Source organism: Mesoplodon bidens (assembly GCF_964165515.1).
Source record: "Mesoplodon bidens genome assembly, chromosome: 6".
NCBI classification, from domain to species: domain Eukaryota; kingdom Metazoa; phylum Chordata; class Mammalia; order Artiodactyla; family Ziphiidae; genus Mesoplodon; species Mesoplodon bidens.
Genome location: NC_138162.1, coordinates 22692021 through 22713471, shown reverse-complemented (window position 1 = coordinate 22713471; position 21451 = coordinate 22692021). Strand labels below are relative to the sequence as shown.

The following is a 21451-nucleotide window of genomic DNA, read 5'->3' as shown; positions in this document are numbered from 1 at the left end:
GCCCCCGGTCGACCCAACTAGAGAAAAGCCTGCGTGCAGCAAGAAAGACCCAACACAGCCAAAAATAAATTAAATAAATAAATTTAATAGCAAAAAAAAGACTGTGATACAATGTATTAAAAAAAAAAAAAACCAAAAAACAAAAGAAGGGTGTTCAATGGTGTGAGGTGGCCAAAGATGTTTGAAGAATTAGGGAGCGAGCAAAGAGATCCAAGCTAGCAGGACTGAGAAGCACCATGGCTTTGGCAGTTAGGAGGGTCTTGTTCTTTGAGTCATTTATCGACTACAGTCAACCCCTTCCATAGGATTTGAGGCATCATTAAATTCAGTCCCAAGGACGTCTGCACACAGGTCAGAAAGCACCCAAAGGGTGGGGGAAGTGACTGTACTGGTCACCAGGAAAGCGCTAGAGAGAAGCTGCAGTGGGCCCTGGAGCCTGGAGGTGGGGTTGGGCTGTTTCTCCAGCATTTGATGACTTTTGCTGAGTAACTGGACTAAAGAGTAAGGGAGAGGGAAGAAGCAAGGACCCAGTGGTCCAGTCCCAGCCCCGGGGAGTTCTGGGGGTGGCTAGAGGCACTTCCCTTTGCTAGAACTGAGCTTTGGCTGGCGGCTTTTCTCCAGTGGGGATGATGGAAAGTTATCACCCGTTGGTCTCAAAGAGAAAGCTTCCTGTTCTTAAGGGCACAGACTCCCAGTACCTGACATAGGGCTTGGCCTAGAAGAAAGGCTTGGAAAGGTTTTCTGAATGAATGAATGAATGAACCAGTAAACATTTCTTTGGCCCCAGCTGAGCACCACGCCACCTCCACGGGAAAACAGATGAATGAGTGGCACACTGTCCCTGCCCTGGAAGGGTTCAGTCTTGTGTCTTCTATGGACAGCCATCCTGGGCAGCCTGATGAGCGCTGTGGCGTGGAGCGTGCACAGGGGTTCTGAGAGGACTAATGGGTGGGCAGGGCGGGGCATCTGTGAAGGTTTTCCGCAGGAGGTGACGTGGGTGGTGTTTGCCCAGATCTGCCAAGGCAGAGCAGCAACATTGCTGAGGTTTGGAGGCGGCTGGGGGAAAGCAAGCCATTTGGGACTGGAGTAGGGGGTGGGGAGCTGGAGGCTCCGCTCTTCCAGCAGGAACGGAGGGCAGCGAGGAGTCTGGACTTGATGCTGGGGTGGTGGGGGTGAGGAGTGCAGGGTCCGTCTGCAGAGGGGCTGGGGTCCTGGAGGAGGCTGGAGCCGGGCAGGGAGACAGTTGAGGGGTGGGTGCTGACAGGCGTCTGCACTGGGGCCTGAGCTGGCTGTGGATGCGCAGGGGCTGTGACTTGGTGATACCTCCCCCAGCGCCCACCCAGGGGCACCGGTGGGAGAGGCTGGGCCATGGGTGCCAGGGTGTCCAGGACGGGACTTCTTGCTCAGGGGCGCCCTCATTATGCCACTCAAGGCAGTGGAGACACGCAGGCCGCCTCCTGCTGGCCTGTGGAGCGCGGGCTAACCACATGAGATCCCATCTCTCGCTCCTAATGTGCACCCGAGGACAAAATTAGATTGAGAAGTAAATGGAGCTGAAAATTTCTAAAGCATTTCCCGTCAAGAAGCTGTTTGATTGCGTGTTTTAATTCTCCCAGCCCTCCTGCCCGGTGAGGTTCATTTTGGTGGGGACGGCCGAAGCAGAAGGAACTCATGATGGGAGGGGAACCTGGGCCCTGGGGCCTGGGTAGGAGGGGACGGGAGAGGCCTTCAACCGCATGCTGGCCATGAGTCCAGGCTCCACAATGACCTGGTTCAGACCTCAAATAACGCTGTGAAATGGGTATTATATCCCATTTTGTAGACACGGAAACTGAGTGGCAGAAATTAGGGAGCCTGCTGAGACCACATAAATAGTGCTTGGTTGTGGGGGTGTAGCAAACACCGGCCCTCCGGACTTTAAAACTCAAGCTGGTGCCACATTGGGTTGTATGTTTGAATGTTTCCATTTTTTCACCAGAAGGCTCTGGCTTCTTCCTCCCTGTCATTCTCATTTCCTCCATCTCTCCTTCCTCCATTTCCAAAGCCCAGGAACCCTGGGAGGCAGGGCAAAGGGTGTATCCCCATTCTGTGAATTTGGAAAGCGAGGCTCACGGAAGTGCAGTCACTTGTTGGTAGCACAGAGGGAAGAAGCCAGTGGCACATTCTGGGAAGTCTGGTTCTTGTGTGTGTTCCCCTACCTGGTCCTGTCCGGCAGGTTCAATAAATACAAAGATGTGACAAAAATCACACACACACACACGCACGCACACACACACGCGCGTGCGCACACACAAATCGCACGGCAGGTTTGGATACAAATGGGCAGGAGCCTGGCTTGTTCACCAGTGCCCACACCTGTTTGGATCGGGGGCTGTGGGAGCTGGAGGGCCTGGGCCTACTGTGTGAGGCACTCTGGGAAAGGCCTCGCCCTCAAAGGGGCTTCTTCATTCACCTGCAGTATATAGGCAATTAGTGATTTTTCAACAATTAAGTTTTTTGTTTCTGTTTTGTTTTGTTTTAGTTTTTGTCAAGAAAACTTTTGTTCAGATGAAATCTTCCTGGGAAGCCTTTATGTAAACAGTCAGAATTGAGGTTCAGTGGCTGAGAGGGTGGCCATCCCAGAGGCCCCCCCGAGGTGCCCCAGGAAGCCCCAGGGAACACAGCTGGAACCCCTGCCTGGTCGACCTTTCATGTCCTTTGGGCTCTGGTGCTCTCCAGTTCCAAAGTGGCTTTCAAGACAGCGTGAAGGCTACTCACACAGCGTGTGTGTTCTCTTCTCAGTCTCGCTCTCGGTCCCACCTCTGGGACCTGGTCCTCCTACCTTACATCCCAGATGCCCACCCACCTCACCTCAACTTCTGCCTGTGCCTGAGGAGACTCAGACCAGTCCCAAGCACGCTGCCCCTCGAGGCTCATTCACTGGCATGACGGGACCCACCAATACTGCCCACTGGCCCTGACTCAGCCCGAGCCCTGCTCCCGATCCCCCTGGAGGAACCTTACCCACTGAGACCCAGTTGCAGTCCTGCCGCCTCCAGGAAGCCTGCAGTCCGATTACAGGAACTGAATCTCAGGGCTGCTCTTTGCTGCATGTGGGATCTTTGCTACTCTGAGCCTCTCTGAGCCTCGGTTTCCCCAACTGTGGTCACTGAGATGGTGAATAACTGGCAAATTGAACCCAGGCTCGACGGACTCGTGCACTTGTCCCCACGTGATGCCCCTGCTCAGTAGGGCCCGTTCCATGTTGCACAAAGCACTCTCACTTCTGTGATCCCATTTGGGTCTCCTGATGGCCCAGGAGACAGGCAGGGCACGGGCAATCCCAGAACTGGCAATGGCTTGCAAAGAAGAGCCCAAGCTACGCTGGGCTTCTCAGAAGCCCCAGCACCTGACTCGGCCTTCTCTGGGAGGGGAGGGCCAGAGAGGGATGGGCTGGTGCTTCAGCAGCCTGCGGTGCAGGCCAGCAGCACAATTTAATGCGTGTTCTCTGCAGCACATTAATTTGCCGTGTACCCTGGGAGGTGCCTCTGCGGGGTGGGCTTGGTTTTCCTTGGCAAGCAGCGCACCTGCCCAGCCTGCGTCTCGTGTGGGCCCCCTTGGTGGTGGTTTCCAATCTGGCTGTGTGGTTTGGGGAAACAATTGGAGGGAGAGGGTGTCATCTGGTTCGGCTCTGTTGGTTCTGGGCCCATATCTCGTGACATCCACCAGCCTGTTACCCTCTAGACCAAAAGTGGATGAGCCAAGGCACTGGTTTAGGATTTGTGACAGGCCTTGGTCCCTTTTCAAGAGATCAGAAGCCTATCTGAGGCTTTTCTGACTTCGACATGTACCTATGGACTATTTCTTAAAATAAATGGGCTGTCAGCCCGACGTGGAAGGAGGCTGAGAACCTGATAATACACATTCCTCAGGTCTCTACCATTGTCTGATCTCTTCCCAGGTGGGTGGCCTGGGATCGGGACTCTGGGTTCACAGATGAGAATGTTCAGAGAGGGGAGGATCTGCCTGAAGGCCCAGTAGGACGTGGAGGGCGTTCCGACTCCCAGTCCAGGGCTTTTATACTCGGTCCTCGAGCCCTGACCTCACCCTTTAGCTGGAAATGTCCAGTAGGTGCTTCCCAGCATGCTTGACTTCATTTCAAACCCACCCTAGATTTGGAGCTTGGTGGTTAAGAGCACAGGCTGCCTGGTTTCTAATCCTGCCCCACAGCCCTGCCTGGCCCATTTTCTGCCTGTGCAACCTCGGGCAAGTTACTTAACCTCTCTCAGCTTCAGTGGCCTCCTCTAAATACTGGAGGGAATAACAAGCATGGCTGGGAGCACTACATGGGCCAGGCACCTTTCTAAGGGCCTCACCATAGTAACTTTAATCCTTTTTTTTTTTTTTTTTTACTACTTTTGGCTGGGTCTTCGTTGCTGCACGTGGGCTTTCTCTGGTTGCGGCGAGCAGGGGCTGCTCTTCGTTGCGGTCCACGGGCTTCTCATTGCAGTGGCTTCTCTTGTTGTGGAACATGGACTCTAAGCTTGAGGGCTTCAGTAGTTGTGGCACACGGGCTCAGTAGTTGTGGCTCGCGGGCTCTAGAGCGCAGGCTCAGTAGTTGTGGTGCATGGGCTTAGTTGCTTCACGGCATGTGGGATCTTCCTGGACCGGGGCTCTAACCCATGTTCCCTGCATTGGCAGGCGGATTCTTAACCACTGCGCCACCAGGGAAACCCCTCTTTCATCCTTTTAAACACTCTAAGGAGGTGGTGTTATTATTAGCCCCATTTTATAGATGAGGAAACTGAGGTGAAATCTTGCCCAAGATTACAAAACAACTAGTTAGGATTAGAGCTGGGATTTGAATCCAGTAGTCTGCTCCCAGAGCCGGTGCACTTAACCACTAGGCTCATCCTCTCAGTATCAGCAACAGCAATAATAATAACTTCTACCTTGTAGGATTGTTTTGATGATTAAATGAGACAAGGCGCATAAAGCATGTAGAAGAGTACCTGGCAAATAGAGCTCAGCAGAGCTCCAACCATCGTACGTGAATTCAACTGCACGGCGGGGACACCCAGCGGTGGGTGGGTGAGCTTTGTGAGACTTTCCACCTTCGTGTAGAGTATGGCTTCCTTCTTCACTTACCGTCTTTCACAATTCGTTCTTCAAATGATTCATGGGGCACAAAGGAAGACAGGTGGCCCGACAGGGCAGTGCGCTTGCGTAGGAAGTGGGCAGTGAGGGGCTCGAGCCAGGCACTCGCCTCACGCACAATCACCCCACCAGGGAGGAACTGTTGCGGAGCCTTCCTGCTTCCTTAAACATGTGAGGAAAGGGAGGCTGGATCACTCGCCCAAGGTCACACGGCGGGTAGGAGTCAGGACTGGGATTTGGGCTCCGGGTGGGCTCGTGTTTTTAGCTAACTGTGTGGTCTTTGCTGGGTTGGCAGTGGGGAGCCATTGCAGGTTCTGACAATGGCTTGAGGAGAGCAGAGCCACACTTTCAGAGACAGATCTGGCTGTGCTCTCGGGTGAGCTATGGAGCTATGGTGGCCCTATTGAGTGTTTGCTCTGTGCTGGGCCCTGTGCTGGGGGCTTTACATGCATTTGTTAACTTAATCCACGCGACAACACGATGAGGCAGATCTTCATGTACAGATGAGAAAACGGACACAGAGAGGCTAAGCAACTTGCTCAAGATCACACAGCCAACAAGGGTGGACCCAGGGTCTGAACTGAGACTGCCAGGCTGTGGCCTTTGTCCCTAACTACCATGCCACACTGTGCCCTTTTACAAAGGTTTAAAGTCCCCCCATCTGGAAGGTCCCCTCAGGGGAACTCGTTGCTTTCTGTGTATTCACTTATTCATTCCACTTCCCATTTAGTAATCATCCAGTTTATGTATAAACCAATTCTTGGGAAGGAAGAGACTCCCAACCATTAGATTTGGGAAGTGTGTTCTGCATTAGCAGCCTGGGGTGGGTAAACGTGATGAGAATATTGTCAGCCCTGAGTCAGGGTGGCGGGGGGACTGGGACACCTCCAAGTTTCAGTCCAGTTATGGGACTCCATGGTTCCGAGACATTGGGAGGCAAGAATACATTTTCAGTATCCTCCAGCCAGCTTGGGTGGGTGCGTACTGTAACCAGGAGTGGAGGTGAGGAGGGTTTCCATCAGCAATCGTATCTCCTGGTGGTCTTTTCCATTGCCATGCACCGTACAAGGGTTCTCCAAGGACCCATCCTGGACTGAGATGGACAATTGGGCTTTTCTCCATCTGTTACTTATGATTATATAGGTCCCAAGCCAACTTTCAAAACACTGGTTTGTCATATCAGTTTCTTAGGTAAGAGATGCACATAATCATGCTGGAGAGACAGGAGTTCACCCTCCTCCAGTGACAGCACCCAGGTTCATCTCCGTGAACAAGCATCCCTGAACCTCGACCGCTGCAGTGACGAAGGCTCTGGAGGTCTGTAAGCAGGCAGCTTGCCCTCCACCGAGCACCCCAGACTGCTGAGGTTTGGGCTTCTTATGTCGGATTATATTGTTTTCCCGTCTCCATCCTTGCTGCTCACCTGTCACTTCTCCTAACATCAGTTTGCCTGGCTCTATAAGTCTCTATCCCTCTTCTTATTTTGCTGTTTTCAATCTGCTGGCAGCTGGGAAACCAAGCCACTGAGCTCGTTGGAACTGTGTGCAGATGAGGACCTGGCCTGCCAGAGCTGGTGCCCAGGGGGGCTCTAGGGACAGGCTTTGTGCCCACCTTTTGGCTACTCACAGCCAGATTGTCAGGACTGAGGTTCCCTGGTGGCACATTTCGGATGGGCGGGACATCACTGCATTTTCTATCCATGCAGGGCTGGTTCCTGGCGTGGGGGAGGCCTGGTGGGACCATAAGCTGTGGATGTGTGACTTGGCCAAGCTGTCCTTGAAAGCAAGGAGTTCCCGCCATAACAGCTCTGGCCCAGGATCTGCTGAGGGGGGAGGGGGGGGAGTGTGCCCTTTGTGCATCCTAGATTCATTATTACCTCCCCTTCAAGACTGTCAGTGAGCCCCTTGGGGCACAGACAGTGTCTGATTCTTAAGAAAAAGTTAATTTTAAATCAGAAAGTTAATTTTGAATAAAAAGTAATACATGCATGTGGTTAAATATTTAAACCATACAGAAAAATATAAAATGAAAAATAGTTCCCCTTTCCCCAACCTCAGCCCTCCCATCCGTAATCCCTCACCCCAAAGTTAACGGTGTCTTGTGTATACTTTCAGTAACATTTTTATGCATCTATCAGCAGATAGATTGATCCACGTTTTACTGGCACAGATAAAATCACACTGTGCACAGCGCTCTTCTGCACTTTGCTTTATTCACTCAATAATGTATATTGGAGCTCTTTCCACAGTCCGCACACTCAACTCCGCCTCATCATTTTTCAGAAGTGTGCAGTATTCCATCACAGGGAAGTATCATAATTTATTTAATCCAGCCATTATGATGGACACTTGGGTTGTCTCCTTCCCTCCCTCCTTCCCATTAAATGTAAATCTTGGTGTACTTTTCTGTGTGTTTCCATAGGTAAAGTCCTAGAAGTAGAATTGCAGGTCAAAAGGAGGTGTGTTTTGTTTTTTGCAATTCACCTATTGAAGAAGAATAATGAGGGGAAGAGGGTGGTAAAGGTATGGACTCTGGCATCAGTTGGCCTCAGTTTGCCTCCAAGTGCCACCATCTTATCTGCAAATTAGGGATTATAAAGGTTTATATCTCCCAGGCTGGCTGTGACACTTAAGTGAGATCATACATACAAGCACTTCGAATGGTGCCTGGCGCATGGTAAGAGCTGAATAAACAATCATTGTTATTGTTGTGGATATTATTATTATTTTATTACTGTTATTATCATCTCCTGGTCCTCAGGTGCTAGAACTCAGTAGGGATCAGATAATCAAAGAATGAATGAGTGAACAAATGAATGAGTGAAGACCTGAGCTAGCCCACAGTGGCCCTTGCTGTCCTCTTGCTGTAAATACTGGCTTCTGTCTTTCCCTGGAGCAGCACCTGTCCTGGCAGGGATGCCCGGAGCCATGAGCGTGGCAGAGCCACTTTGCAGTCTTGCTCACTAGAACCCTGCCTTTGTTGGTTTATTACGTTGGATTAACAGTTGCTAGTTGAGGCAGATCATGTCATAAATGTACATGGAAATATTGACTGAGCCCCAGTATCTGCTCTAAAATGCCAGGCAGATGACATTCAAACATTTTCTTGAAATTGAAACACAGTTGTTGGAGTCCGGAAGTTCCCAGTGATTCCAGGGGCGTAGATGAGGTCGGTTGGAATGAAGGAATGCGGAGGCTTGAGCCTGCAAAGTAAACAGAGCCCTGATGCATGAATTCTCAGAGTTGTCCTCCCTGCTGGACAAATCCAGATTAGATCTCTAGCCAGGGCAATTAGAGGAGGGCTAGGCAGAATTAGTTGAAAGTGGGGATTAAGTAATTTGGGGGAAAGAAATTGAGGGTTATTCTTTCTAAGTAAATAACACCACCTAAACTAATGGCTGATAAACCTGTCATTAGGAGCTGGCCAGGTCTGCTTTAATGACTGGGTAGGCCCTTCTGCAATTAGCACGTCCATTGTGTGCAGGCAATTGGGCTACTCCCTCGTTGCCAGCCTTTCCCCTCTAGGTGAAACACTCCCCCTGCACTCCGGAGCTCACACACCCTTTGCTTGTGGCAGTTCTGAACAAAGGGAGACTCGGGAGCAGCCCCTGTTCAAACTGTCACACATTTCAAACGCCAGCTGGAAAGAATGAGCCTGGTGGCATACGCACTTCGTGTACACACACGCCGGGGGTTTGTGCAGCAGGATTAATCCCCTTCCCACATCCTGGGTGTTGGGTTGTTCCTCTCTCCCTCTCCTATGGTGGCAATTGTTTACTGTCACCTGCTTTGGTGTTGGTTGAAAATCTTCAACTCATCTCACTCACAGTTTGTTGGCTTTTTCCTATAACGAGTGTCAATGTATAATTTTTTTTAAATTAAGAACATAGCTCATGTACAAATATAGAATGAACACATGAAGATTTTACTCAACTCGTATTACTGAGCGAACCTATAAAAAGATAAAAGTGGTTCCAAGAGGGCTTCCCTGGTGGCGCAGTGGTTGAGAGTCCGCCTGCCGATGCAGGGGACGTGGGTTCGTGCCCCGGTCCAGGAGGATCCCACGTGCTGCGGAACGGCTGGACCCGTGAGCCATGGCCGCTGAGCCTGCGCGTCCAGAGCCTGTGCTCCGCAACGGAAGAGGCCACAACAGTGAGAGGCCCGCGTACCACAAAAAAAAAAAAAAAAAAAAAAAAAGGTGGTTCCAAGAACATTTGAGGAACAGGGTTTATATTGTCCATGGAGAAAGGCATTTTTTTAAAATGTTGGAATAAAATTGCTAGATTAGATACAAAATTGGTTAATGCCCTACAGGGCAATAAACCAAAACCTTTGGGGTTGTCTTTTCTACTTGATAGAAATCTACACATTAATGTGTAACTTCTCTATTTCTAGACTCTAATCAAACAGTAAAGAATCATCAAACACATAGTTCTCTTAGAACTATGATCCTTGGGTGTGCCTGTTAAATAGTGCCCCATGACATTGAAAGGCTATGCTTCCCACCTTTATGACCTTTTCTTTTTAAGTTTTCATAATGTTTCTTAACATGCAAAAGGCGTTCTCATGGTTCTGTGACTCTGAGGAAGTGTTTTCTGAGAAAATGTTGTAGAAGTAGAATTGTCTGCAGTTCTGGTTAAATTATTGAACCAAGATAGAATCAGAAGCGTTGGCTTCGGAGCCCTCACTGAGTTCCTGCGTGATTCCAAGCTGTCCTTCAGGGTGAACCGAGCGGTTTGGTGGCTGGATGCCGGGGCTCTGGAAGAGCAGCCTTGACAGGCCATCCAGACAGACGGTAGGGCAGGGACAGGACAGGGGGCTGAGGGGAGGTTGCCAGGAAACAGAGTGAAGGGAAGAACAGTCTGACCTGGCAGGTTGGGCCAGGGAGGAGAGGGCACCGAGGCAATGGAGAATCAGGAGGGGCTTGGGGACTGACTGGGCTTGAGGGAGAACGGGTGTCTTGGAAGCTGGTGTGGCTGGGAGGCTGGGGCTGTCCCCTCCCCCAGAAACAAGGAAGATGGCAGGAGGTTAGGATGGCCCCAGGGAGCTGGCTGTGGTTGGGCCCCAGTTTCTCAGCAGTCGCCTCCTGCAGTGCTTTTCCTCCATCCCCTGGCCTGTTCTGCCCTGCACGGTGGTTACTCTTTCGTAGTTACCTGGACACCCAGGCAGGGCTCATGTCCTTAAAAGGCCTGGCAGCTGGTGAAGCTGGTGGGGGTGATGGTGTGGGGAGGTTCAGACAGGATTCGAGAGCTTTGAGGATAGGAAGGGTTGAGAATTGGCTGTCTGAGGGCTAAACATGGGCTTCGGATAAGTTTTCTTTGGCCCTCAGTGTACATTTTAGAAACTGGATTTGAGTCAACATTCATGTAGACAGGCGATTCCCAAATGAAATGAAACCAGCTTCTTCTGAAAACTAGCCACAGTCGAGTAGGAGCTGCTTTCAGGGCCAGGTGCCTGGTCACCCTTGTGGACATTTGGTGAGGGGGCCATGGCAATAAAGTGCAGGTCGACAGCCCCCATCTCCTGCCATAAGTTCCTTTCCTGAAGACAGAAACAAGACTGATACTTACCCTGCTTTCACTAGGATTTAATCCAGGCGCCCCAGGGTACCTGATGCTTTAGGCAGGAGTGCTGAGGCTAGGTGGGCAGGAACTTCCATCTCTATAGCAGCTGGCCCGGCCTCCATTTCCAACAACACAGGGGTAAAATGAGGCCTCTGACCTATAGAATGTTGGAGCAGAAAAACCCCTCAGAGGCCATCTGTTCCCACTGCTTGAGTGTTCTGATGGGAAAACTAAGGCCCAGAGAGGTGGTAGAACTTACCCGAGGTCACACAGCAAGTCACCATTGCCCCAGCCTGGGGTGTGCAGGCTTCCTGGGCATTAAGAGTCCCCAGTGGATATGATCACCAGTTTGGAAGGGACTTAGCCTTCCCCAGCCAGCTCTGCCATATTCCCTTAGAGCTTGGGCTTTGTGGGTGGAGACTCCCCTCCTCTGGGCAGAACCTCCAACCCAGGGCTGTCAAGGCTGGCAGACCCTCTCTGGCCATTGAACCATCACCAGCATCCTGCTCCCATCTTGTTCACAATAACTCATGCCTTCTCAGTGGCTTGCTTTCTTCTTTCTCTCGCTCACACACACAGTCAGGCAGACAGAGGGGGAGTTTGGTTGGTGCCCTGCGGTATTCAAAATGAAGGGATTGCACACTGTCAGGGTAATGAATTCTGTAAGGGTTTGAAGTGAGGGGATGGGAGGATCTCCATGTCATGTGTCTGGGAGTGACAACCCCCAGTGGTTAATTACTGCCACACGATGAGAATGGAGCTGGTAGCAAAATGAGATAAGTTCATTATGAGCTAAATTTGAAGTTAATTAGATTCAGATTTCCCCCCATTAGTGTACATAGGGAGGGCCTACCTAGAAATGGCTGTATGAAAAAGAAAAAGTTGCATCCAAACAAAAAACCAGATAAATCAGGCCTAGTTATCTTGTGGAGTTCATGATGAAGGGCTTTCTGAGATGCTGATGAGGTGGGAACCAAAGTTTCTTTCAGACGGGAGAACCAATGTCTTTTGATTAATTTCACCTTGGTAGACGTTTTCTGAGCACCTACTGTGTGCCCGGCCAGTGCAGGGAAGGGAGGGATGTGAGCAGCTCTTGCTGTCTGGGGACCTCCAGTTTACAGGCAGGAAAAGGACAAGTGCCCAGTGCACTGCGGGAGTGTGAGGAATCTGGTGCCAGAATGCCTAAGTTTGGATATGGCTCCATTTCTTACTAGCTGTGAGACCTTGGGCAGGTACCTAACCTCTTTGTGTTTTAGTTCCACATCTGTAAAATGGGGATAATAGTAGGACTTACCTAACAGAGTTTCTGAGGATTAAATGGGTTAATATCTACAAAACACAGTGAGCAGTGTTTGGAATGCTGCCTAGTGTTAGAACAGTGCCTGGCATATAGTAAGTGCTGCAAAAAAGTTAACGATCATGATTATCAACTGTAAGACCTTGGGCACATCAACTGCTTGAGGCCTTCATTTCCTCATCTGTAGAGTGGGGAAAATAATAGCACCCACATTCTGGGGTTGTTGTGAGTGTTGACTGAGATAAGGCATGTGAAGTACTGGCCCAGGGTCTGGCTCATAGGAACCTCTAAGGAAGTTGTTGCTCTGTTGGTTGACTAGTCACCAGAATGGCCCAGATTCAAGGCAAGGGGACATAGACCCCTTCCCTCTATGAGAAGGCTAGCAAAGAAGACATGTTTTGCGAACATGTTTTAATACTGTCACAGTAAGCACCGCATTGTTTTGCTCCCAATAAATACGCTCTGTTTCCGATTACAGAAGGAAGACGGAAGCTCAGATGATTGTATTACTTTCCAAAGGTCACACAGCTGGGAAGTGGTGGTGCTAAGTTTGCACCCAGACCTGTGTGATTCCAAATTCCACACCCCCAGCTAGTCCCAGGAGTCCAGATTTGGCTCTGGAGGCAACTGGGGGCCTGTATGAAAGTTGAGCAGGTGAAGGTGGCTTCCTGCTCCCTGGAGCCTGACACCCTCTGCACTGGCTTGAGCGTCTCCTCCCTCAGGATGGGTCTGGCCTCCAGAGGCCACTTCCTCCACCAGTGTCAGCTGTGGCTAAGCCAGCCCTGCGTCCTCTCCCCTTCACTCATTTGTATTTTGAGCATTCCAAACTCACGCACCTCCAGGGCCCAGAGTCTACTTTTGTCCCTTCCCTACCATCGTCCCTCCGTGGTCTTCCAAAGTTAGTCATTTGGAACCTGAACTTGAAGTTCCCTAAGGGTTCTGACCTGGGATTGTGTGGAGGACAGCAACCTGCTACAAAGGCGCGGGGCGACCAGGGTTCAGTTCCTGGCTTCCATCACCCATGCCAGGCACAGCCCTCCGGCCCCTCAATCTTCTGCACAGCTGCACAGCACCCCAGTGTGTGTGCACACCACAGTTTATTCACCCGGTTCTCTAGGCTTGGGCCTTTAGATCGTTTCCAGTACTTTGTAGTTACAAATAGTGCTGCAGTGACTAACCCGTGTGTATGCATTTGTGTGTTGCTGAAGGTGTATGTATGTTCAGGGTAAATCCCTAGAAGTGAGGTTCCTTGTTGGAAGGGTAAAAACGCTTGTGCAGTTTTGTTAGGTGTTGCCAAATCCCCCTCCACATGGGGTTGTACAATTTTGCATTTAATTTACATTTCTAGTATTATGAGTAAACTGAACGTCTTTTCAATTTGTTTGTCATTTTACATATATATATATATATATATATATATTTTTTTTTGGTGAGTTTTATGTTCACGAATTTTGCCCATTTTTCTACGGGACTTCTGTTTTTTTCCCTTTGATTCTTACGTGCTCTTGATATATTGGGATAGTAGCCGTTTATCTATGGTATATGCTGCAAATAATTTCTTCCAGTCCGCCATTTATCATTTGACTTTGCTTATTTTGTTTTTACCAGGCAAGAGGTTTTGGGTCTGTTTTATTAAGTAATCCAATTTATCAATCTTTTCTTTTATTGCATATTTTTTCCTTAAAGATAATTTTATTTGGTTTCAGAAACAGTTTAATATTATGTCCTTCCTACATTTTTGGTGTCAAATGACTTTTTCTTTTTCAAGATGATGGTGATTATAGATGGCAAGAATAAAAAATAGCAGTGCTATTGAGATATACGTCACATACCATACAACGCACCCATATGAGGTGTACAATTCAGTGATTTTAGTGCACTCACAAAGTCATGCAACCATCACCATGACCAATTTTAGAACATTGCACCCCCCCCAAAAAAAAACGACCTCATATCCATTAGCAGTTCCTCCCTTCCCCCTATTTCCCACCCCCAGACTAAGGCAACCACTAATCTACTTTTTGTCTCCATAGATTTGCCTATTCCGGACATTTTATATTAATAGAATCATACAATATGTAGTCTTTTGTGGCTGGCTTCTTTCACTTAGCATAATGATTTCAAGTTCATCCACGTTGTAGCATGTATCAGTACTTCATTCCTTTTTATTGCCAAATATTCCATTGAATGGATACACCATATTTATCCATTCATCAGTTGATGGATATTCGAATTGTTTCCACTTTTTGGCTACTATGAATAATGCTGCTTTAAGCATACGTGTACATGTTTTGTGTGGACATGTTTTTGTTTCTCTTGGAGTGAATTACTGGGTCACATGGTAACTCTATGTTTAACTTTTTGAGGAACTTCCAGACTTTTCTAAAGTGGCTGCACCATTTTATATTCCCACCAGCAGTGTATAAGGGTTTCAATTTTCCACATCTTTCCCAATGCTGTCAAAATCTGTCTTTTTGATTATAGCCATTCTAATGGGTATGAAGTGGTGTTTCATTGTGGTTTTGATTTGCATTTCCCTGATAGTGAACTGGCCATTTTTGTATATCTTCTTTAGATGAATGTGTATTCAGATCCTTTGCCCATTTTTACACTGGGTTGTTTGTCTTTTTATTATCGAGCTGTAAGTGTTCTTTAATTTTAGCCAATGCCTTTTCCACAGCTTTGATATAATCTTATGGTTTTCCTCTTTTGATATATTAATATGAATTCCCAATGAATGCTTTAATATTGAAGCACCCTGGCATACCTGGAATAAACCTTACTTGGTCATGGTGTACTATTCTCTCTATATGTTGCTTCATCAGTGAGATAGTAGGGTTTTTTTGCATGCATATTAATAAATTGTGAGACTAGCCATTAATTTTCATTTCTGTGCACCTTTGTTCAATTTTTAAGTCAGGATCATTTTGCTAGCTTGGCAAAATGAAGATTTTCTTAGTTTTATGTATCCCGGATCAGCTTAATAATAGAAGTATGTGTTCTTTGAAGGTTTAAAAGAACTTGCCAAAAACAAAAACAAACTTGCCCAAGAAGCTAAATGGGTGAGGCAGCTTATTTTTAAAAATAATTTTAAACAACTTTTTCTATTTTTTCTAAGATGATTGGGGTCTGTTCATATTTTCTACCTCTTCTTGAGTTAGTTTTGCTAATTCATGTTTTCCTAGACTGTTGTGCCTTTTGACGCGATTTCCACATTTAATAGCTAGAGCGTCCACTCATTTTCTTATGTTTTTAAAATATCATCTCTTCCATATCTCTGGTTGTATCTTCTCCTCATTCCTTATCTTGGTATTTGTGTCTTCTTTTTTGAATCTTGCCCTAGGTTTGTCTATCTTATTGGTCTTTTCAAAAAACAACTCTTGGTTGTATTTATTATTTATTATTGTGTATATTTATTATTGTGTCTGCTTTTCTGGTTCCTAATTCATTATTTTCTGCTTTTCTTTTTGATTCCTTCCTCCTTCTTTCCTTAGGTTCATTTTATTGCTTTTTTATCTAGCTTCCTGAGTTGAGTGCTTTGGTGAGGCACTGCATTTCTGCTTTTGGGATCAGGGTTTTAAAGCATATATAACAGTGGCAGAAACCATTGAGGTTCAGATGTGACCAAAAGAACAGCCCCTGTTGAAGAAAGAATCAAATCCCAGGAGACAGGAGAGCTGGATTCCAGTCCCAGCCTTGCCTCAAATCAGTAGAGTGTCGTGGGCAAGTCCCTTCCCTTCTCAGGAGCCTCTTATCCATCTCAGGCAGACAGGTGGGGTGTGGACCTCGTGGGGCTTGGCCCCAGGAGCCCCCTGCACCAGGCAGCCTCCTATCAGGATAATGCCTGCATCTTTCAGGAGGCAGATCTGGCTTCCTGCTGGTGTGGCCCTGGCTCCCACCTCAACACATATATCACAAAAACCGTGTAGTTGAATTTCCTTCTGCACGAGGGAGCCAGTAAGCCATGGTGACACTGTGGCCTGAAGGCAGGGCTCAGCCTGCTGTCCCACCTGAGAGGCGGGTGGACAGAAGCACAGCCAGGTACCAGGTACCTGTGCAAGGCAGTGGAGTGGACTGGCTAAACACACGGTCTTTGCCACTGGATTGCTTGGGTTCAGGCCCTGGCCCTTACTGTGCAAGCTTGAACAAATTACTTGACCTTTCTCCGTCTCATTATCTTATAAAGTGGGGGAAGTATCGGTACCTTACCTCATAGGGTTGTTGAAGGTTAAATGAGTTAAGGATTTAAAAGACTGAGAACAGAGCCTGGTGTTTACAATTTCTGTGTAAGCGTTTGTGGTTTGTTGTTGTCATCAGGGTGTTTGTGGTTTGAGTCAGTGGCTGGGGCCGAGTGGGTGCTGCACGGGTTGGTAGGGAAGCCGACCCATTAGAACAGCCCCAGCCTGCGCTCTCTCTACACGTTTCACAGTCTGGCCCCTGGCACCACGATCTTGCACCGAGTATTTTGACACTTGTGCTCACTCTGCTTCCTGAGACGTCTTTTCAGTGGCCCTTGGGTCACCAAATCTCTGTAGCAAGTGTGAAGAAGACTGTGTTGGGCCTGGGTGCTCCCCCAACCCCCAACAGGATGCTGCTTAAGTTAGAGGTGGTTCCTGGGCTGATGTTAGGAAACACGGGCAGACGTACCTGGACCAGTTGCTCCCCTCTCCCTGCCGTGGGTCTCAGTTTTTCCACCTGCAAAATGGCACAGGGGTTGGTCAAGAAGAGCTCTGCGAGCCCTTGACCCCAGATGGAGGGGAGTATTATGGCCTCCAGAGAGTTCCTGCTTCTCTAGCAGGGCCATGCCTTTCATTCACTTAAATGTTTGTAGGCCCCTGCCATTCCAGCCTTGGGGTACAAAGACTTGATCCTGGAGCTTAGACTCTGTGCAAAAAGGAGCTGCCGTGGAGGGCTATGGTTGCTGGGTCAGAAGAGGGAGGGGATGCGGGGGAGCAGGGCAGGGGAAGGCCTCTTGAAATCACCATGTAAGTGTGGTCAGTTCTGTCAACCCCACTTTTCTGTCTGATCTCAGCTCTCATGGGGAGTCACCTGCAGTTCGGGGGGCATTCAGGACTCTGGGAGGTAAACCTTGGGGCACCTGCTGTGCTGCAGCAGTGCCGCATGTGAAGAGACATGAGCCATGCTTGTCACAAGCCAGATGCCCAATCCAAAGCCAGGGAGGTGCTGAGCGGAGGGCGGGGGCAGGGGGCCTGCTGTCGAGCAGCTGCCTTGTGCTCTGTAAGGGTCTGGAAGACAAGCAGAGCCTGTGAAATGAGGCAGCCTCTGGGCGCTGGCTGGACAGTCTTTGAGTGACTGGCACTAGAAGGGCTGTTCTTTCATATGGGGGACCATTTATAGGCTCATAAATGGTCGCTGCCTTGGATTCTCTGGGGGCCATTGGTCAGAGATGGTCCCTCCTCTTGGGCCACCTGCTAGCGGTGCTGGAGCTCAAAGTCGTCTACTTGTGTCCTGCTGGCAGCACCCCACTGGGCCCTAGGGGAGGCTCCTGGGCCCCAGCCTGGCTCTGCGGGGTCAGGGGCTGGTCCCCCACACCACTGGACCTCTTCTGGCCTTCCCGGTCCTCAGGGTCCACATCCAGAAGGGGGCAAGGTTCTGTCTTCTCTCCCTCCCTCATCCCAAGGCCACCTGATTTCCCACCCATTTCCCAGGATGGCTGACAGCAGGGGCATCCCTTTCTTTTAGGGGCAACTGCCAATTCCGCCCACCAGGGTAGGGTCTCGTCCTGAGAGCTCAGCAGGTAGTCACTGAACAGTCCCATCTCCCAGGGTCTGGATTGTTGGTCTTGTGCATGAGCACCTTGGTACATACGTGTGACTGGCAATGTTTGAAGAGCTGTAGCCCCGCTCTTTCCCTGAGCGGCAAACCTCAGTGGCACTTCCCTTACAGAGTTCTACCACTTTGGGGTTTTCTTCCACACGGCCTGGAACACAGACCACTTGGCTGCTGCATGCATTCACACATTTATTCATGAAGACCTACTCTAGGTGCTAAGCCCTGTGGTGGAGGCAGGTGTTCTGGGTGCTGAACAAGGTGTCGCCCCTGCCCTCAGGAGCTGACAGCCTGCAGCGAGGTGGACATGTGCCCACTGGATGTCAGCCCCCGAGGGCTGAGGCCGTAGCCTCCATGTCCCAGAGTCCAGAACAGCAGTGTCTGGTGTCGGGAGGTGCTTCCTTCACCATCACTGAATGAATGACAAGCTCTAGGCCCAAAGAGGAAAAGTTCAGTGAGGACCAGATACGGGTCTGAGGCAGGCAGAGCCCCGCCCACTGTCGAGGAAGAGGAGGAGGGAGGCAGTTGAGCTGGTCTTTGAAGGCGGGTGGTGTTGGGCCGTGTGCAGAGGGCGCAGCAGAAGAAAAGGTGTGGGATGGAGAAGTCCAAGCCCTGCTGGGGAAGTAGAGGGCAAGGGGAGCTGGTCAGAGCTCCAGTTTCCCAGGGATGTGCCAGAGCCATCCCTGCTTCCCGCTGAGTGGAGCCTGGGTGGCTGGAGGGGTGGGTAAACGTGTGTGTGTGTGTGTGTGTGTGTGTGCGCGCGCGCGCGTGCATGCACATGGACTGGGGGCACATTGGTGTTAAGCATCCAGACGTGACAAATGTGCAGATGTCCAGGGAGCTGTGGACATGAGCAGCTGGCCGTGGAGATGCTCACCCTGTGATTTGTTGCTTTGATTCCTCAGGCCGCGACTTGGCGAGCACGACCCTCCCCGGGTACCCTCCGCATGTCCCCCCCGCCGGACAGGGCAGCTACTCAGCACCGACACTGACAGGGATGGTGCCTGGTGAGTTTGCACTGTCTGCGTCTCTGTAGCAGGTGACTTTTGGGGTTCCGGGGGGCATCCCCGCAAACAGCCCAGATGACCTCTCTGCTTCTGAGAAGTGGACCTGAATAAATGAGGCAGAGGTCTGCACTCTCGGCTTCTTTCTCTGCAGCTGGGTTGGCAGTGGGGCTGGACCAGCCAGCGGCAGCATCTGGGAGCACATCAGAGAGAGGGGGGCCCTTGACTGTCGCTCAAGCACCCCTCACTGGCTACACAGGGAGCCTGAACACGGAGGGGGACGGGATCTGGCTGAAGGTCAGAGAGGGGCTGGGACGTGCCTAAGTCACCCATCAAGTAGGAGGCAGAGCCACGACTAGAAGCCATGACCCAGCGTGAACCACCCTTAGACCAGGCAGGAGGGCCCCTGCTCTGGAGCCTCCTCCACACTGCAGGGGCAGTGTCCCCCCACCCATGGACTGGGGAGTCTGCAGGCCAAGGGGACGTGCCCATCTGGTGCCCATACGCCTCCTTCTAGCCCACCCAGGGGTCCTGCCCAAACAGCCCTAAACCTCTTCCAGCCTCCTCCCAGCCCACGTCACAGACGCGTGCACCCCAGGGCCTAAGGACCGACTCTTCTTGGTGTGGACAGAGCTTGGGCGTGAAGGCTGGGCGTCCACACCTGTGTTCGAGGCCGGGGTGAGGATGAGTGGGCCGGGCATGGGAAAGGAAGCTAGGCAGACCAGAGCTCGGGCGGGCTTTCCCCACGCAGCCAGAGCCTGGCGCAGGCGCCAAGGAGTCCCAGAATTCTGAATTCGCTCCTGGCCTTCCAGGTTATTACAAAGGTGTATTTAACAAGGTAGGAGGACAGAGCGTATTTCATTTAACGGCTTGTTAGCTTGATTTATGACTTTTAAATATGAGACATATGGAAAATGGCCTCTGTGTGTACTCTTGCCCTGGGCCTTGCCAACGCTGGGGAGGCCTGCCGGGTTCACGCCTGCAGTCTTTGCCTTTTCTGCCGCCAGGATGGGCCATGGCAGAGCACAGGGAGACACCACGCTCAGGGCAAGCGGAGGCGGTGGGACACACGCCCTCCTGCCCCCCACTCCACCCCCACTCATCTCTCAGCCCTCAGCAAGTTAGGGCAGCCTTAGGAGATGGCTCCTGCCTATCCAGTAACGGCCCCTCCCATCTCTGGGGCCCTTTGTCAAGTGCAGAGTGCTTGCCCAGGAGCCCTTTGGTGTTACAACCTTGTGAGGTGGGCAGGGTCCCGAGGGTCAGAAGGAGACTGAGACTCAGAGAAGTTAGGGAACTGCCCAAGGCTGCAGAGCTTGGTGGTGGGAGACCTTGAATCTGGGTCTTCTGCCCTCCAGTTCAGCACTGCTGTCCTCTGCCATCGTGTACGTTCAGTCTGTCAATGCACGCTTTCAGTGATAGCAGGTGGGGGAGGCGGCAGCCCCGGGCCCTGTCCCGAGAGCACATTGGCAGGTGAAGCAGACGTCACCCGGCTGGCCTTGCTGGCTCCCTGCTGCCAACCCCAAAGAGGCCGAGTTCAGAGGAGCAGCTGAACTTTCCCGAGATTATCCAGACAGAGCCTGCCCTCCAGCCCCTGGGATTCTTCCAGCTCTAATTACCAGGCTCAGGATACAAACGGCTGGGGGCCTGGCAGAGCCCCCAGCGGGAACCGATGCCCATTAACAGTGGCAGCAGGAATCACAGGCCTGCACAAGGGTAGTCTAACCAAACCTGCCAGCAGCAGCTGGACAGGGGCAGCCACAGGGCCAGCCGGGTGGTGGGGTCCCCTGGGACTCTGCAGAGAGGGAGGGCGCACAGTGAGGAGGAAGGAAGACAAGCATTTTGGCAGGGGAGCCCCACGTCTCCCTCCTCCCCTTTTTCCTTCTCTTTCTGCTTTCTCTTCTCATGTAGCTCAGCACTCCTTCAGTGCCAGACCCCCGGCATCAGGGCTGGGACTCCACGCTCAGCAGGCAGGTCCTCAGTTCCTGTTCCTCAATGTCCAAACCAGCATCACATCTCTGGGACTCTGTCTCCAAAATGATTTCCAAACTCATTCTTGGAAGGCTTCATGGGGCAGTGCTGGCCTGCATGCATGGTCTTTGCTGGAACTGCCCAGAGTTGGCCCATGGCAGAGACGGCCCACCTTTCAGCAGAGCAGGTCCCGGGCCTGTCACTCAGGCATCACCATAGTCTGGCCTCAACTTGCCTTTCTGGCCAACTCTCCCAGCCCGTCCCCCTCCCTGACCGCTCGCTGGTCCCCAGCAGGCCTCTCAGACCGGTCCGTATCCCTCCTTATTCTATGTCTCTGGCTTAGACCACCTCCTGCCTCAGCCCGTTGGGATCCAGCTTCACCCTCCAGGGCTGAGCATAAACATCACCACCCCTGATGCCTCTGGTGAGGCCCTGCTCTGGGGACAATGCTTTACATTTGTTTGTTATGCCACGTGGACCAATTAGCTTTGCTATCAGGAGGTGAGCTCACTGAGGCCAGGCCTCTGCCTTAGTCGTCCTCTGCACCCCTCATAGCCCATAACACGGAATAGGTACTCTTTTGTGAGTGTTGGCTGAGGGCGGGAGGGAGGGAAAATTAACATTGACCTGCATATGAGTTTCCTGTGGCTGCTTTAACAAACCAGCACAAACTCGGTGGCTTAAAACAATAGA

At 50.7% G+C, this 21451-nt stretch overlaps 1 protein-coding gene across 8 annotated transcripts in view; it reads left to right on the top strand.

Moving 5' to 3' along the window:
- Positions 1-21451, top strand: part of PAX5 (paired box 5) — a gene marked incomplete at both ends in the record, with an annotated part of 186138 nt that overhangs the window by 125111 nt on the left and 39576 nt on the right. For 5 of the 8 annotated variants that reach the window (XM_081236165.1, XM_081236163.1, XM_081236162.1 and 2 more), the window contains one exon: positions 18692-18793. The exons of the other annotated variants lie outside the window; for them this stretch is intronic. In XM_081236165.1, the coding sequence (XP_081092291.1) occupies positions 18692-18793 (102 nt within the window). The remainder of the gene's footprint in view (positions 1-18691; positions 18794-21451) is intronic. 8 annotated transcript variants of the gene reach the window in all.